At 38.9% G+C, this 18,793-nt stretch overlaps 1 protein-coding gene across 1 annotated transcript in view; it reads right to left on the reverse strand.

Annotated features, from left to right (window-relative positions):
• The window catches only part of LOC149802052 (uncharacterized), a 90,661-nt gene that overhangs the window by 27,794 nt on the left and 44,074 nt on the right, over nucleotides 1-18,793 (reverse strand). Inside the window, exons 11-12 of the mRNA XM_089956884.1 lie at nucleotides 6,302-6,395; nucleotides 3,870-3,952 (exon numbers count right to left, since the gene is read on the reverse strand). Of these exons, the coding sequence (XP_089813010.1) occupies nucleotides 3,870-3,952; nucleotides 6,302-6,395 (177 nt within the window). The remainder of the gene's footprint in view (nucleotides 1-3,869; nucleotides 3,953-6,301; nucleotides 6,396-18,793) is intronic.

Raw genomic sequence — 18,793 nt, forward strand, 5'->3', positions numbered from 1 at the left:
GGTCTACAATCAGCATGGGTCTCAGACTCTTATGTCACTTTGACAAAATATTCTCTCATCTCATTCTATCAAACTTGTTTTTATTCAATATTATCAGTAAAGCTGTAAAGTTGGAAGTATCAATCCCACAATCATTAACATTTATAGTTTACTGACAGTACAGTTCACATACTTATCATGCATTATATTTCCTATACAATACTCCACGGTAATCACATCTAAGTGAAAAACACATCAAAGTAGGGCTTCTTAAATAGACTCCAAATCTGGTTCTATTATTAGTCTTATTATATTTTTTAAAAAACATCAATTTGTGATCTTTTCTGACAAGAACAAGAAAGGGCTTGATAAGTTATACTACTGGCTAATGAAATGCATCCACCTTTCATTGTGATGTACAATTCTTTTTTAACATGATACCACATTACCTTGGTTTTAGATAATATAACGATGCTTTTGGACAACATTCCTACCAAGAATTTTCATGTCCATGTTGTATTATCAAATGGCAAGAAAGGAAGAAATAGGCGTATACCTTAATTGTCTACCACAGGAAGAATCCAAAGACAATTCTTAACCATATAAAAATATGACATATTTCGCTGCAACGACTGTACTAGTACACTTCAAATGAATAATTTTTCATAAGGCATACAACTTTTTATTGAAATATACTGTAAGAATCCATCATGAATATGATATATCTATGGTAAATAAAACTGGAACATAATTTTAAAGCATTTAGGCAGAGAATCAGATCTGAATGGAATCCTCTGTTCTCATTGGTCAAAATTACCAAATTACTGGTTCCTTTGTTTTGTATATGCTAATGCTTTTCTTCTTGTCCAGTAATAAGACCAAGGAATGTTGAAAACATTATTAAGAAATTAAGGATGGCAATGCCTACAAGACCCAGAAATACCCAAAACACTATTGCAGAAGTAACTCTTCCTTATCTATGCCTCTACCGATATTGGGTTATACAGCAAAAATGGTCTCTCGTTAAGTAGTCCCATGAGCTTAGATAAATGCATTTACTAAAACAGTTCTACAGACCAACCCACTGATCTTGACCTCCATTATCTTGAGAACCCATTTATGTCGAGCGTTTCAGTTTGGCTCCCCCCAAAGTCTGCTTTGTTATGGTAATTTTTCCCTGCTTATCTCGAACCCTGTTAAGTCAATAACCCCATTATGTCGGCCATAAGTTTTCGTCCAAAGTAACAAGTGGACCAGCTTATTGATGAAAGATTCAAAAGCACTAACATTTTCACACTTACCACAAGCAATGTAACTTCTTTTAATACATTCAACCATTTCACTTAGCTTCATCATCCACATTACATAATTATAAAATTATCCACAATCCAATCCACAATCTCATCAACCAGTGATTCAAGATAAACTTCTGATTGAGGCAATGAAATCTGATTGAACATTGTATTTCCCATAGTTATAGGTGATTGGAAAAAGTTTATTTTGTCAGGCAAGTTTAATTTTCTGCAGGTTAATTATAATTATATGCATTGCTCTATTCTGGAATTCATGCATTTAAAATAGTACGTTTTACTTATCCTTAATTAATAAAAAACTTGGTGACAGGTTTTCATTTCCCTATAAGAAGACTCTTTCCCTTGGAGGACTCATTAAGAAGTTTATGTTTCTTGTCTCTGGCAAATCTAAGCCAATTTAGGTACATGTAATTTCTGTAACACCTAAATAGCCACACACTTGAGGCAGCCCCAAATCTAGGCCAATTTAAGTACATGTAGCATGTAATTACAACAAAATAGCCACATGCTTGAGGCAGCCCAAATCTTGGCCATTTTAAGTACATGTAGCATGTAATTACAACAAAATAGCCACATGCTTGAGGCAGCCAGATCTAGACCAATTTAAGTACATGTAATTTCTGTAAAAACTAAATAGCCTCATGTCTGAGGCATCCCCAAATCTAGGCCAATTTAAGTACATGTAATTTCTGTAACAACTAAATAGCCACATGTTTGAGGCAGCCCCAAATCTAGGCCAATTTAAGTACATGTAATTTCTGTAACAACTAAATAGCCACATGTTTGAGGCAGCCCCACATCTAGACCAATTTAAGTACATGTAATTTCTGTAACAACTAAATAGCCACATGTTTGAGGCAGCCCCAAATCTAGGCCAATTTAAGTACATGTAGCACGTGATTACAGCAAAAAATAGCCACATGCTGCTTGCCAACGCTTCATGGTTAATTGTTTACACATGTTGGTTGACAATGGATTATACAATACATAAAATGAGACAAACCATATGTTTTTACAGTATTAAGGATTTATTTAGTGTCAGAAAATAACTGAATTGGATTTTATTAAATTAAAAGATATTAATAATAAATATAAATTATTTAGAGCACATGCACACATCTCAACAGCTATTTGTATGAAAAAAGATCCAATAATTTCTTTTAGCATTACAATGTATTGAGTGTAGTCAGATGTTTAACCTTTTTTTTTACATTTTTACTTCAGTCTGTAAAATTTTATATATCGATGCATTACAGTGTATCAATTCCCATTAAATAATATCTGTATTTTAGATTCATGGCAGCTGTAGGTACATGTATATCATATTTCTTTCCCATCCGCAAAGACAAGCAAATATATTTTGCTTACATAGGGGTGGTCAGGTTTAGATAAGTTAGTATTTTTTCTTCTTCAGGAGGTAAGGTTATTTTACTTACTGAGGAATATTAAAACCATGATGAGTTCACTGCAAAATATACATCGACTTTAGAATTATAAGACAAAATAAAACACCTTTATTTCAGAAAGCGCACATACATGTACACACTCATGAGTAATTTATCAACAACACTGTTCTTGTTGTATTGTCTGCTATGCACAGCTGGAGTCTGAATTCTGTCTAATACATTATGAAAACACAACAATTGTTATTATTAAAGTAAACTGTATACAAATAAAGCAATTATTAATCTTAAAACTACAATATATTTGTTGGCAACATTCCAGTAAACCTAAGAGACAAGAATAAAGGTCAAAGACATCTTTAATCTTTACATTACCAGTTTTCATGAACTCTGATATCTTGGGACCAGGTTGTGTCGATGATTTTTTAATACCCCCAACATAATTGAGATAATCAGGATTGACTGTAATTAATAGTCCCCTGAGATGGAATAAATGTAGATGCTAAGGCAATTCTAAATCAAGCAGTTGCCCAAGATGGGATAAATGTGGATGCTAAGGCAATTCTAAATTAAGCAGTTGCCCCAGATGGAATAAATGTAGATGCTAAGGCAATTCTAAATCAAGCAGTTGCCCAAGATGGGATAAATGTAGATGCTAAGGCAATTCTAAATTAAGCAGTTGCCCAAGATGGAATAAATGTAGATGCTAAGGCAATTCTAAATTAAGCAGTTGCCCAAGATGGGATAAATGTAGATGCTAAGGCAATTCTAAATTAAGCAGTTGCCCAAGATGGAATAAATGTAGATGCTAAGGCAATTCTAAATTAAGCAGTTGCCCAAGATGGGATAAATGAAGATGCTAAGACAGTTCTAATTAAGTAGTCACTTTGAGATGGGATAAATGTCGATGCTAAGGCAATTCTACATTAAGCAGTTGCCCAAGATGGGATAAATGAAGATGCTAAGACAGTTCTAATTAAGTAGTCACTTTGAGATGGGATAAATGTAGATGCTCAGACAATTTTAATTAAGATGGGATAAATGTAGATGCAAAGCCAGTTCTAATGAAGCAGTCACCTGAGATTGGATAAATGTTGATTCTAAGAGAGTTCTAATTGAGCAGTCATCTGAGATGGGCTAATGTATTTACTGAGATATGATGGTATATACTTACTTGTCCACCAAATAGGTTTTCATGAAATCTGAGAGGAAGGCTGGGTCAACCAAGAAAGACAATGTCCTCAACATGCTAACAACCTGATAATATTAAATTAACACATATTAACCAATGTACACATAATAACCACTGTACATATATTAACTAATGTACATATAATAACCACTGTACACATATTAATCACTGTATACATATTAACTATTGTACACATATTGACCACTGTACACATATTAACCGATGTACACATTAAACATTGTACACATTAACCACTGTACACATAGTAATCACTGTATACATATTAACCATTGTACACATTAACCACTGTACACATATTAATCATTGCACACATATTGACCACTGTACACATTAATCATTGTACACATATTGACCACTGTACACATATCAATCACTGTATACATATTAACCATTGTACACATTAACCACTGTACACATATTAATCATTGCACACATATTGACCACTGTACACATTAATCATTGTACACATATTGACCACTGTACACATATCAATCACTGTATACATATTAACCATTGTACACATTAACCACTGTACACATTAACCACTGTACACATATTAACCACTGTACACATTAACCACTGTACACATTAACCACTGTACACATTAACCATTGTACACATTAACCACTGTACACATTAATCATTGCACACATATTGACCACTGTACACATTAACCATTGTACACATATTGTCCACTGTACACATATTAACCACTGTACACATATCAACTACTTAACCACTGTACACATATTAACCATTGTACACATATTGACCACAGTACACATATTAATGATTGTACACATATTGACCACAGTACACATATTAACCATTGTACACATATTGACCACTGTACACATATTAACCACTGTACACATATCAACTACTTAACCACAGTACACATATTAATGATTGTACACATATTGACCACAGTACACATATTAATGATTGTACACATATTGACCACTGTACACATATTAACCATTGTACACATATTGACCACTGTACACAGCCTTCCATGTATTAGGAATAAATTTTAGCCAAGGCATGCTCAAGAAAAATAACAACACGACCAAATTACAATTCTGTGTTAGCCCTGAAATAATGTATACCATATTATTAAATAGTCTCCTTATTAGGAATAAAACTGTCAACAAGATGGGCTGTACAAAAATGATAGCTCAACCAAATAACACAACTGGATGACATGTATTTTTATATTAAGTGATACATATTAGCAAGTAAAGGAAATCAATTCCAAGAAGCAAATTGCATCAAAAATTTCATTTGATTCATATTTTATGGCAAAGGGATGAAATCCAGTTTTTTGTTGGCTTCATGGTTGCTCTTTGAACCACAAATGTAAAGGTCCAATGAACAATTTTCATGTGAAAACAACATGATCCCTTCATTAATCCATGAATTCAAGTACAACAGGAAAATGTATTTTTCCCCAAAAGCACTTAAAAAGGAAATAAACAGAAAAATCTGTCATTAGCATCCACTCATGGGAAACTCTCTCAAACTTATGTTCTAGAAAAGATTACTATATCATACTCACTTTGATTGATCCTGTAAATGAAATCATCACCGACTTTAAAATATACCACAATCTTAGTTTGTACATGCTATAAAAAACATGTGATATGGTCAGTTGCTCAACTCGCCAAGATCAAAAGACAGTCAGCTTACGTGAGAAGCCTGTGATAAACAGAAAATAAAAGAAGCAGTACATGGCTATTCATTGTAACCCATGAACCAAAACTTCACCTGCCTTTACAGACACATTTTGAATACTGAATGACCTCTGACCCGAATGAAAAGGGATATACTTCATATCTCTTCTCAAAGACGAATTTTTTCCAAAAGTGATAGTTTTAATTCACAGGCAAATAGATTAAGATATCAAACTATCTCTGTCACATTGGCACAAAAGGTGACTTCATTTCTGCTGCAATAACATGACAATTACTTGCCCACTATCTAGCAAATAAATGGTTTTGACACTCTACCCTAATGATAAAACCAGCCTTGTGTTTAAATTTGACACATTGACCCTTTTCACACTGTCAGCATGACTAGTTACATGTACATGAGAGATGAGAAATGTTCGCACATTGGTTCATATGATATTCCTTTACTTAAACAATGCCTTCATCATGAAGCAATCTTCAGTTTTCATAAAACGAATGGTCAATGTAGGCAGGAATAAACCACTGTTCGGTTAGGAAACACCTGGCTGCTGACCATGGAAGGTAGGTGACTATTACATACAGGACATTTAAACATAATATTTGCTTGGGGGGTGGGGTAGAATGGCTGTTGTGAACAGGTGACTGATGAGTACTGGTAACCATTAGGACAAGTTTGATTGTATATAAATTCACAGTAATTACCTCCTCATTTGGTTCTTCTCCCTCTCTAACAGACTGGTCCATGTTTAACAAACAAGACTGTGTTTCAAGGTGCAGTAAAATCTGCAACTGATACCTGAAAAAAGCATATTCAAATAAGTACTAGAAGAATTCAAGAAACTGCTATGTCTCACTGGTCTTATAAATCAGCCCCCCCCCCCCCACCAATCTGCATTGATACTGATGGATGATTTGTCAGTCAGATGTCACCTGTTCATTAACATGTGCAATTCTGCTGCATACAGATCTGTTCGGAACACACCAACATACAGTTTAAACACTCACCATTATTTGGTAATAGCCATACATCACCACGAAATTCAAAATGGCCACAGGACATAGTGTTATTTTATTCCCCATATATTTACATGATGTCAATTATAGGATTTGATTCAGACAGTCTGCACATATCGCCAAAATTACCCTTCAAGAAACGGTTGCTCAAGAGATGAGAAAAATATTGTTAAGTGTTTAAAATGTACACGAATGTGTTTCGGACAGAACTGTCTTTAGAATTCTTCATTTTTATGAATCAGTGAATTGAGACTCACAAGTCGTCCATTAGTATCAACACAGATTTAAGGGATTGGGGGCCGGACTAATGAAAAACCTGCTCTGCCATGGCATAATCCAAAATACTTGCATAACCAAGTCAATGTAATTTAAGAATAAGTCACTGAGGTCAGTAATATCCCTACTAAACCCTTGAATTTCAAGGTTGTACATAAAACTGTGTAAAAAAACTGAGCTAAATGGAATAATGTAAATCACAGAAACAGGAAAAGTAAGTTACTTAGACCTACATTTTTCCATGGTAACTAGTATTAATAATATCAATAAGATGAATACACGCAACAAGATCTGTGACTGTTTAACTAAAACTTTAATTTTTCTTAATTGATAAAAAGAACTTTGTACTTTTCACATCACTATTTTTTTTACAGTATAATTCATCAAGTTAAAATGGAATATCGAGTTTAGTTGGAAACCTTGTGTTACGCTTCATAGTTGTCGTTCATTAGTTTCCTTTAGCATACGCTTACCTGACAAAGGCACTTAACATATACTGCTGTTCAGAGTAAATCGTCAGTCAAAGTAATAAATCAAATACCCAAGGAAACAGCACCATAGGTAATAATCACCTTACTAATGTATTTCTCACAAATCAACAAACAATCAGAAAATATTTTTTAAAATATTTCTATGAGAATACATACACAATAACATTTATGGTAGGAACTTAAAAAATTTCCATTACCTGCTGAATCCAGTTTAAAAAGAAAGATGAATAAATGAGTCTTTTCCTTCTATATAGTACATTGGCTATGAAAATAGTATCTATGGGAAGACTCCCTTCTTAGATTCCATTATAATTACCTCCCATCTTCACTAGATGTTTATCAGTTTAAGCCCGTGCAATACATTGACAATGCTTGCATTTGCAGAGAGACATACAGCGATCTATCTGAAATTTGATCAGCTGAGTATTCTGGGAAACAATTTAAAATACAAATTTTCACGGTCAATACATTGCCTAATCACATGTAGGTAAAAGGAAGTGAAAGAGCATCCAAATGCTATTCTGGTACAGGATGTTTTGATAGGGATCCTCATACTAGGCAGAGGATGTTTTGATAGGGACCCTCATGTCCAGTAGAGGATGTTTTGATAGGAATCCTCATGTCCAGTAGAGGATGTTTTGATAGGGATCCTCATGTCCAGTAGAGGATGTTTTGATAGGGATCCTCATGCTCAGTAGAGGATGTTTTGATAGGGATCCTCATGCCCAGTAGAGGATGTTTTGATGGAGATCCTCACGCCAGGCAGAGGATTTTTAGATAGGGTTCCTTGCACCCAGAAGAGGATGTTTTGATAGGGATTCTCATGCGAAGGTTGAGACCATTCTCCCAGCAGTGAAAAATAACTACTACCAGGGAGCATGGAAAAATGTGTCATTCCTTACCAAAGAAAAATTCCTTGTGAATCCCGAGAAAGCTTTAAACCATTGATGCTGCTGAGCTGGCCTCAACAAGGTCTGGTGAATGTCTGTGCCCACCAGATTTAGCTCCATTCACCGCTAGGGTAAATGCAGAAGGTAAAAACTGGAGATGTACAAAAAGGAACAATGTTAATCAAATTCAAGGCTCAGAGAGACAGCTTTTGTCTCATGCTGATAACTTCCAGAGATGTACGATCTGATCCTAAGAGATCTCAAAATATAAATGAATCACCCACTTTAGGCAAGAATTCAACACTTTAGAAGTATGTTATCCTTTCCTTCCTTTTTTAGAAGGAAAAGCCACTGATGGCCATGACAGAAAGTTTCAGTATATTTAAGGACAGATCTAGTGACAAGAAAGACTGACAACCTGATTAGAACAATCAAAACATCTCAATGGAACTGCAAATAGTTTGGGTCAACTGTTTGCCATTTGGAAAACAACACAAGTGACTGGGATTAAGAATGCTCAATGAATCCAGTGACTGGGATTAAGAATGCTCAACAAATCCAGAGAAATCTTTATCATGGCCTATGTCCATTCTACCATGGTGTCCAAACAAATGAAATCTAGGAGTGTTCTTCCATAATGATAGCCATCATTTATTTATTTCTCCTTGAAATGCCAGAGAAAGAAACCATTTTTTTTTCTTCAAGTAAAATGTTTCTTCAGTAGTACATACCCAATCATAAAACCTTAGGATTAATAACAATATCTTGCAAATCCAACCAGCCCAGCTAAACCTTTTAGCTATGGGAACTAAATGTTGTCTGGCCACAGGTGTCAGGCAGAGTGATCTCCCACTAATACAAAATCCTGTGTACCTGTTACTATTGGAGCAAAACGCACACTCTTCCAGTAGAATGTAACTGGGTGTTTCTGTATTATGATCTAGTAAATATTATTGAAAGAAACAAACATTTAACTAGAAAAAATGGTTTCTTCTTCAAACACTTTACCTTAGGAGAACTAGTAAAAGGTGGAGGGAGTTACATTCCATTACCCTGGAGACATCATTCTTGGCTCCACAAGGTGTCTGCGGCAATGTTTATATTGAGAACCTGACTGAAGCATGTCCAGGCTTTAGGAAACTAGAAAGTCTGTCCTCTTCCAGTGCAAGTCATCATTCCATGTCCTCAAGAAGCTGTTGAATGAACCAGGAAGGTAGGATGTTTGCACTGCTGCAATAGGTTCCACTAGGTCTACTTGAGAATTCTGGGATGAAATATCCTTGAGGTAGAAGTTAGGGAATGTTGACTCCAACCTCCATCTCACAAGAGAACAGTTTTGATCGAATGCAATGCTTGTTGCAACTGCCCTGACTTCATGAGCTGAAATGTGTAACATGTTCATTTGATTTGGGGTTAATTCTCTGTATGCAGAATGGGTAACTAATCTTATTCAGAATGATACTGCCAGTGCCAAGATATCCCTCTTTGCACTGGAAAGGTTCTTTTCAGGTACCACTTGAAGGCTAGAAAGAGGTCTAACCACAAAGACTCTCTGCCCATGAGCAGTAGTCTGTTCTTGGCAAAGAAAACTGGGGCCATCTTGAGTGACACTGACCCATCCTGTTGGAATGTAGGTCATCATCATTGGCGACTCGGTCTCGAAAGACCATGCGAATAGCGCCCTTGGGGTGTTGTCTGTCTCTGTTGGCAACGTCTGCTGTGGCTGTGCAGGCCTATACGTGAGTGACAGTCCCTACTGCAGTTGGTGCAGACATACTGGGAAGTCTGCGTTACTGTGGTTGTTGTTGCGTTCTTCTTTCTCTTACGTTTCTCTGCCGCCAACTGGCCTCTCCTCGCATCAGCGACTGATATGCCATTGTTTACCATCAGTCTCCAGGTGCCTCGGTCCTCAGCCAGCTCTTCCCAGCCATCGGGTGAAATGTTGCATGCCTTCATGTCCCTCTTGCACACATCTTTGAAACGGAGTGAGGGGCGTCCGACTCTTCTCATGCCAGTGGCCAGCTGTCCATATAAGATGTCCTTTGGCAGCCTTCCATCCTCCATGCATCGGACGTGACCCAGCCATCGAAGGCGGTGTTTAATTAGCAGGGAGTACATGCTGGGGGTACTTGCACGCTGCAGGATCTCGCTGTGTGGAACACGGTGTTGCCAGCTGATTTTCAGGATGCGTTTTAGGCACCGTATATGGAAGGAGTTGAGCCGGCGTTCTTGCCTCATGTAGGTACTCCACATCTCACTTTCATATAGAAGGGTGCTGAGAACGCAGGCCTGGTAGACTCGGACCTTGGTGTGCTCTGTCAGCGCGTTGTTTTCCCAAACCCTCTTTGTTAATCGAGCCATGATGGTGTTTGCCTTTCCAAGCCTTCTGTCCAGCTCCATATCAATCGAGAGAGTGTTGCTGATGGTTGACCCTAGGTAGGTAAAGTTGTTGACTGCTTCCAGGGTGACACTGCTGATTTTGATTGAAGGGACAATGGTGGTATCTTGCACGCTGACATTTGTTTTTTCCAAGCTGATTGTGAGACCAAACTGCGTGCAGGCAACAGCAAAACGGTCTCCCAGTCTCTGGAGGGTTTCTTCGGTGTGGGCCACAAGAGCTGCGTCATCTGCAAAAAGCATCTCCCTGATGAGTACAGCTCTCACTTTGGTCTTTGAGCGCAGTCGTGCCAGGTTGAACAGCCTCCCATCAGACCTGGTGTGTAGATATATGCCATCCGTGGACGTGTCGAAGGCGTAGGACAGGAGCAGGGAGAAGAAGATCCCAAAAAGTGTTGGTGCCAGCACACAGCCCTGCTTCACACCACTGTTAATTGGGAAGGAAGTTGAAGATGATCCATCATACAGGACTGTTCCCTTCATATCTGCATGGAAAGAGATTATCATGCTGAGGAGTTTTGGGGGGCAACCGATCTTACTCAGAAGTTCAAAAAGGCCCTTCCTGCTGACCAAGTCAAAGGCCTTGGTGAGGTCGATGAACATCATGTAGAGTGGTTGACCTTGCTCTCTGCTCTTCTCTTGGAGTTGTTGTAGGGAGAAGATCATGTCTGTCGTCGACCTGCCTGCTCTGAAGCCGCACTGTGATTCCGGGTACACATGGTCTGCCAGCAACTGCAGCCTGTTGAGTATGATGCGGGCATACACTTTACCAACAATACTCAAGAGCGAGATCCCTCTGTAATTATTACAGTCACTGCGGTCGCCCTTGTTTTTGTAAAGGGTCACAATTGTGGCATCACGCATGTCTTGGGGGACTACTCCTTCCTCCCAGCAGCGGCAAAGTAGGTCGTGCAGTGGTTTAATCAATGCTGGTTTTCCACGTTTGATAGCCTCGGGCGGGATGCTGTCACTACCTGGTGCTTTGTCGTTTGGAAGGCAGTCGATTGCTTTGCTGAGCTCCTCTAAGGTTGGCACTTTGTCGAGCTCTTCCATGGTGGGCAGATTCTTTATGCTGCTGAGGGCTGCATCAGTGACTGACGTTTCTCGGGAGTATAGTTCTGAGTAGTGCTCCACCCATCTGGCCATCTGTTGCCTACGGTCTGTGATCTTCTCTCCCATCAGGGATTTCAGGGGAGCGACCCCTTTCACTGTAGGGCCTAGAGCCTTCTTGATGCCACTGTACATGCCTTGGAAGTGTCCGGACTCGGCACTGCGTTGGATTCCTTCACACAGTTGTTGCCAGTACTCGTTCGCACACTGTCTAGCAATGCGTTGGGTGTTACTTCGGGTACTTCTGAGAGCAGCAAGCGTCCGTTCATTAGGGCATTTTTTGTAAGCTATGAAGGCTTTTCGTTTCTCCTCGATTTGTGGTTCCATCCTTGATAGGTGTGCATTGAACCAGTCCTGGCTGGGTCGTTCCTTCTTGCCAAACGTTGACATAGCTGTACTGTAGATGGCACCCTTCATGGCGTTCCACTTGGCTGTAGCGTCATACTCAGGCAGGTCCTGGAGAGCCTTGTTCAGGGCAGACACATACTCCTCCACCTTGGCAGGGACTGACATCTGTGCAGTGTTTATGCGAGGACGTCCTTTTGGTTTTGAGCGGTGTAGCGCGTGTGGCTGTAGTCGCACTCTGCTGCTCACAAGGGCATGGTCGGAGTCACAGTCTGCACTGTGGTAGGTTCTGGTGGAGAGGACGCTGTTAAGGGCAGAGCGCCTGGTGATGGCCAAGTCGAGTTGGTGCCAGTGATGAGATCTGGGGTGTTTCCATGACACTTTGTGTTGTGGCTTACACTTGAAGAAGGTGTTTGTGATGCACAGGCCATGGTAGGTGCATAGCTCCAGCAGTCTCTGGCCGTTTTCGTTGGTCTTTCCAGTGCCATGATATCCGAGGCAGGTAGGCCAGGACTCCTGGTCCGCACCTACTCTGGCATTAAAGTCGCCGAGGAGGAATAGTGGTTCATTTTTGGGGCATCCTTTGATCTGTTCGTCCAGCTGCCCATAGAACTGATCCTTCACGTCTTCTGATGACGTGAGGGTTGGGGCGTAGACACTGATGATGTTGACAGGACCTGAAGTAGTGGTGAGGCGGATGGACAAGAGACGCTCAGTGCCCCCTGTGGGAGGTTCAACCAAGGCCAGGAGATTGTTTTTGATGGCAAAGCCCACTCCGTGCTGACGGGGCTCCTCAGGTTCTCGACCCTTCCAGAAGAAGGTGTAGTTTTCCTCTCTGAGGGAACCACTAGAGGCGAGCCTGGTTTCCTGGAGGGCAGCTATGCTGATATTTAGTCTGGTGAGTTCTCTATCGATGATGGCCGTCTTTCTGGTGTCGTCCACTTCTCTGAGGTCGTCGGAGATGCCTGTACACATGGTGCGCACATTCCAGCTTGCAAATCGAAGAGCTGGAGTCTTCTTTATTGGTTTCTTGTTTCTTTTGTCTGGTGTGGAATTACCGTCTGCTTGTCATGCTGAACAACACACTGAGCTCCAGACACCCACTGGAGCAGGCAGACGATGGCGGGTCAACACCTTATTGATCGGGGGCTGCCCGGCTTGAGGCGGGCGATAGTTGGCCAGTGGGACACGATGATCCCTCCCACCGTCAAAGCTGACCCGTGGCGCCCCTTCCCTACGCCAATCGGGTGGGACTTGTAACCCGTAAACTGTCAGCTTCCGTGTTGTTTCCTCACTCAGTAGCGAGACTGGAGTGTCCTCTCCAGGGCGCAAGCCTGGGCGTGGAGTATGGAGATCCTGGGCTGCCCAGACGTCAGGATCCCCCTCTCGTCCTTGCTGGTGGGGTCCAAAGGAATGCTGAGCATGACATTTGGCACCAGTTTGGATGCAGGAGCTGCTGGAAGGAGGTCGTAGTCGACCCCCAGCCGCCTTAGGGGCTCCACTCCTGATTTTCTGTCTGGGTTTACTCCCATAGCCTTTCCTTCTCCCGAAGATATCCACAAGGCAGTGGAGCCATAATCCAATGGATGGGACTTGGTTGGTTTTGAATCAGAGTTTCCTTCTCCTAGATGAACTGCCTGACAAGGCTAACGAGCTTCATCTGCCCGGGTTTCGGGTCAGAGTTTCCCTTCTCTTAGACTGGTTGCCTGCCAAGGCTAATGAGCCCAGTCTGCCCACCCAGTTATACCGCCGGGTACTCGGTCGCGCCACAGAGCAGGCTCTGTTAAAAACAGGGGGCACTGCGTGAAGTTCTGCTGTGGACACAATAGTGTAGGAGAGGCCATATGCAAGTAACCTCCTGCCCCGCAGAGCGAGACAGTGGTCCTGCGGCGATCACTACACCTGGGAAGGAGAGGCTATGAGAGACGCTTCACTTTCCTTTGGCAAGCGGGACATCAGGCCCAGGCCACGCACCCCCCAATTGGGTCAATTGACAAAGTAGGTATCTCAGTGATTCTTCTAGTGTAGTTAAGCAGGTCTTACACATACTTGTCAACCCCCAGAGAAGTGTAACCTAAGTGGTAAAATAAGCATAATCTGAGCATAAAAAGTGTAATCCAACTATATTACTTTGCCATAATTACAAATAACTATGCAAAATGTACATGATTTTTTTTCTATTAATTGGGTTCAAGTTCTTGTTACAAATGGGCAAAATCCACATGGATTAGTAGCAGAATAAAAAGAAAACATCCTGATACTCTATATACAATACATATTTAAACCAGTCTAGCTTTCTCTAAATGATCATGACGTAAACTCTTCAAATTCTGCAATAAGCATGACAATGTACTGAACCTGAGTGTTCTATTACATTACTTTTATATTTTTTTAAATCTGTAAAGCTGTCATTTTACTGATTCAACATGTTTTAATGTTCACTCTCTGACATTTTTCAGTCATTTAATATCCAAGAGGCACACCAATGAAGCCGGTTTCACTTAAATTATGCACCATTTTGTCTAAAGAATAGACTGATACACAACCAATTCTCTTTACTAATATAATGAATCTGCATGACAAGTTTTCAAACTGAATTAAATTTTCTTGGGAATTTGTCATATGCAGCCACTATAAATGGAACATAATGATAGTGTCAGGAATGTATATGTAGGTGTATGATGGACAAGTGCACTCTTATGATAGAATATTCTCACATTTATATGACGTGTGGGATTACAGAGATGATAGTAAGAATGACAAACACAACTTCTGATTGCATTATCTTTATCTATTTGTATGTATACCACAACAGTGTAAGCCATAATTAGGTGGAAAAAAACATGCACAAAAAATATAATAGTTGAGTGTGTGATTAGTATTTTTAATGTAGCTTTAATAATTTTTCAGTCATATCGCTACGATGTCTGTAGTGTGGCAGTTTATAGTGATGTCTAGTACTAAGGCATCATGCCGCAGACATATAACATGATGTCCCACCAGTCACACTATCCTGACACCAGGCCGATCAGTCCTAACACTAACATCTTAATGCTGAGCGCCAAGTGAGGCAGTTGTTAGTACTATTTTTGTAAGTCTTTGGTATGATTGATTCTGATGATGTAATGGCCAACTTAGAAAGTATGCCTAGTTCTTGCTCATAAAATAAATTAAAACCCCATTATATATCTTGACAATATAAGCCATTTTTTCTTACCAACTCAGGCAAAAATATCAGAATCAGTGACACTTAAGTGTTGATATACGTTCAGCCAATCCGATGCAAAATCACTTCATTAATATGCACATCTCTTTCTCATAAATGAATTCATCCAAGTTCTTGACGACTTAAGCCTATTTACCAAGTTTCATCAAAACTGGATCTGAAAATACAATCTTTTGAGGTGTAACAAGCTCAGCCAATAACATGCAAGACAACCTCATCGAACTTGTGTGAGATCTTGATCATATAAAGCTATATCAGAAGTTTGATCAAGACAAGATCAAAAATAAAGCTACCATTTTGACAAAAACATCAATTAATCAGATGCAAAATCATCTTATTAAAGTGTAGATTTTGATCATAATCAAACTCATTTAAGATCTGGAAGTTACAAGCCCACAATACAAGTTCAATCAAAACAGGGTCAGAATTGTGGCTTCCAAACAAAGTCAATCAGATGCAATATCACCATTAAAATATAAGTAGGTCTCACTCAGTATTAAAACTGTCTAAGATCTTGATGTTATAAATATTTAGCATGCATGAATCTCACTCATTAGCATGATCTCGATGGTATAAGCCAAAACTCACATCTGATAAAAATTAGATCGAAAATGTGGTTTCAATAGAGGCAACAAGCTCAGCTAATCACAAGCAAGAGCACCTAATTAATATCCATGCATCTTGCTCATTATCCAATTCAATCAAAAAGTCTGATAACATGTTCCCAAATTCAAGTGGTTTCAAAACTGGATCAGAAATATATCCTCTAGAGTGGCAACAAGCAATGGGAACTGATGATGCTGGCAGGATCTCACAATACACTCATTTAGCCTTACAGTGAGGTGAGCTTCAATATACTATTACAGATAAATAACAAAACGTGATCCTTGTTATTTGACATACTGTTTACTAAGAAGCTGTAATAATTCAGTTTCATCTGGACTCTCAAAAAGGGTGAAAAATGACAAAAGTGTTTTCATTATCTATTTTAAAACAAACAATAATGAAAGAGTTATAATAGTGTTCTATTTGTACCAGAATCATTTAAACATATTCTCAACAGTCCACACAAGCTGAGCATCCTGGAATATTTAAAGTTTAATGATGTATGAGAAAAAATTAATGTACATTTTAAACAAGGGTAATGTATGTATTAAGGTCAAATTAACCTGTACAATTAAAATGTTAAATGGATACAATATGAGTCATTTGCCAGGATTTTCATAAAAAAACTTTACTGTGAAATGGTTTCCTTAATAATATTTAAGCAATCATCCTTACTGATGCGTTTAGCATCAGATTCTGACAAACATTAAGCTAACTCAACATCAGCTCTATAATTTTTTTTATTTATCTGGGGAAAGCAAATTTTTGAGGAAATAATGTTTTTTTTAGAATACTAATAAAACACGGGAGCAGCAGTCATGCAAGATCCCATCTGTACCCTTAAGCACTACTTGAAGCGCACAGAGACAAGTTGTGACAAACACAAAAGACACTTTTCCTCCCTGTGAAGGTGAGAAAACTGGTCATCACCTCACAAACCAGATCTCTGTGGCATAAGTGTGTTATATACTCTCCAAAGATCAGAGTCAACTCAAGAGGATTAAAGGTCAGGAAATACGAGCAATCTTTTTTAACCCTGCATTCAAAACACAATGTTTTGATCTGAGACATCAAATAATCTGTGGGTGAACTTGCAGTTTTTATCCTGGGGATTTAGCTTCAAAACCTGAATGTGGTGGGTCCCATGGCCAAGATGACCATTAGACCAAATGAAACCCACACTGCCTCTAAGCTTCACTGGATTCACCAGTGAATTTCGATGGTAATCAAATTTCAATAGTCATCTTCTTAACCTGACAGAGTGGTCATGGTTCATGTGACATTTTAGCTATGTTGCTTTAAGTAGGAGAGTGGGCTATCATTCATTTAGGGAATCCAATCTTACTTTCCTAGAAGGAAACCCAAGGATGTTGAGCACTCCTTTCTCCTATTACTTATTCTCACAATGTTAATATGAACGGGGAAAATACTTGAAGGAGAAAGCAAAGTTTTAAGTAAACTATGTTTTTTTTCCATGAATACTTACCCAAACAAATTATTTAAAAACCATCCCAACCATCCCACCACATCTGTATCCTCACTGGTATCTTGCTCAGCTTAAAAACTAGTGAGACCTGGTGATGGAAAGGAGTGGTAATGGGCAAGAGTTATTGCCCTCTGTATATGTGAGATGGAAAAGACAAATTTTTGTCTTTTTAGTAGTGCTGGATTTGGGAGGTAGCAGGCTTATATCCTTAATGTTAATATGATTGGGGAATGTATCTGAAGGTGACATGGCCTTGTGAAACAAAACATACCATATGTTATAAAATATTTGCTTAAAACAGGTTTGTCAGCCCCAGTTCATAAGTTATGTATAAATTAAGGTATTATTACAAGCTATGGTTTGATGTCTGAACACTGCCACAGGTTAGAGTTAATCTCTTATGCAATGTTATCATGACCAGAGAGAAGATCCATTATCTTGAATCGGCACAGGCATTAGCGTGACTTCCCACCTATGTGTTATAGCTTTGTCCTAAGATCAGAGGAGCCTGCGAGGGGGAAAAAGGAGTGTGTTCTAAGTACGTCCCACGTGGACAGACAGTGAGGACATTGTCTGCTAAGTTTGACTGGATTGGGTCAAAGCAATAACCAGTCAGAATTGAGATAGAGAGTGTGATAACAATTTTGATCCGAATTATAACTTCTAACTAGCAAGCGAAAATTTAGTCTCACCTAAGAAGATTGCTGAGCAATATAGGGTTACTCCAAGGAAGCCACTCATAATTTGGTGGTAAAACATGGAGAGGAGATTCTAAGGAAAGACAAAGCTTCGTAAAAGTCAGTAAGTTATTTGCTCCGTTTTTGCGGTATATTGTGGCACTGTAATTGTAGTTATGTGTAATATGTATACTTAATAGGATCGTTGAGTATGTAGAATTACCTTTGTAGTGTTTTATTTACATGCATATTTGAGAAATGAGTTTGAGTATTAGGTAGAGAATTATGTAGATTGTTATCTTGTGGTCAGAATTAATTTTGTAATTCGCTATTAGATTACTTTGTAGTAAACTAGTGCATTTATTCACATGCTTGAATTGTGAATTTGGAAAATGGTTGGAGTATGTAAGATTATTTAATATGGATGTATGGATATATCAGAGCATTTGAATATTTATGTACTTTATATGAATTGTAATGTAAACAAAGGTATCTGATTGTTGTGATATTGTTTAGTATAATGGGATTATGAATGTGTACTGATGTGACACAATTTATTGATGTATGTATGAAAAGTAATTGATGCCATGCTTCTATTACGACGTAGTTTTACCATACAAGAATGTACGAGTATTTCAATTGAATGAATGCATCACTGAATAAATTTAATAGCCAT

The sequence above is a fragment of the Sinohyriopsis cumingii genome, chromosome 4, assembly GCF_028554795.1.
Source record: "Sinohyriopsis cumingii isolate HCF-2022 chromosome 4, ASM2855479v2, whole genome shotgun sequence".
Classification (NCBI taxonomy): Eukaryota; Metazoa; Mollusca; class Bivalvia; order Unionida; family Unionidae; genus Sinohyriopsis; species Sinohyriopsis cumingii.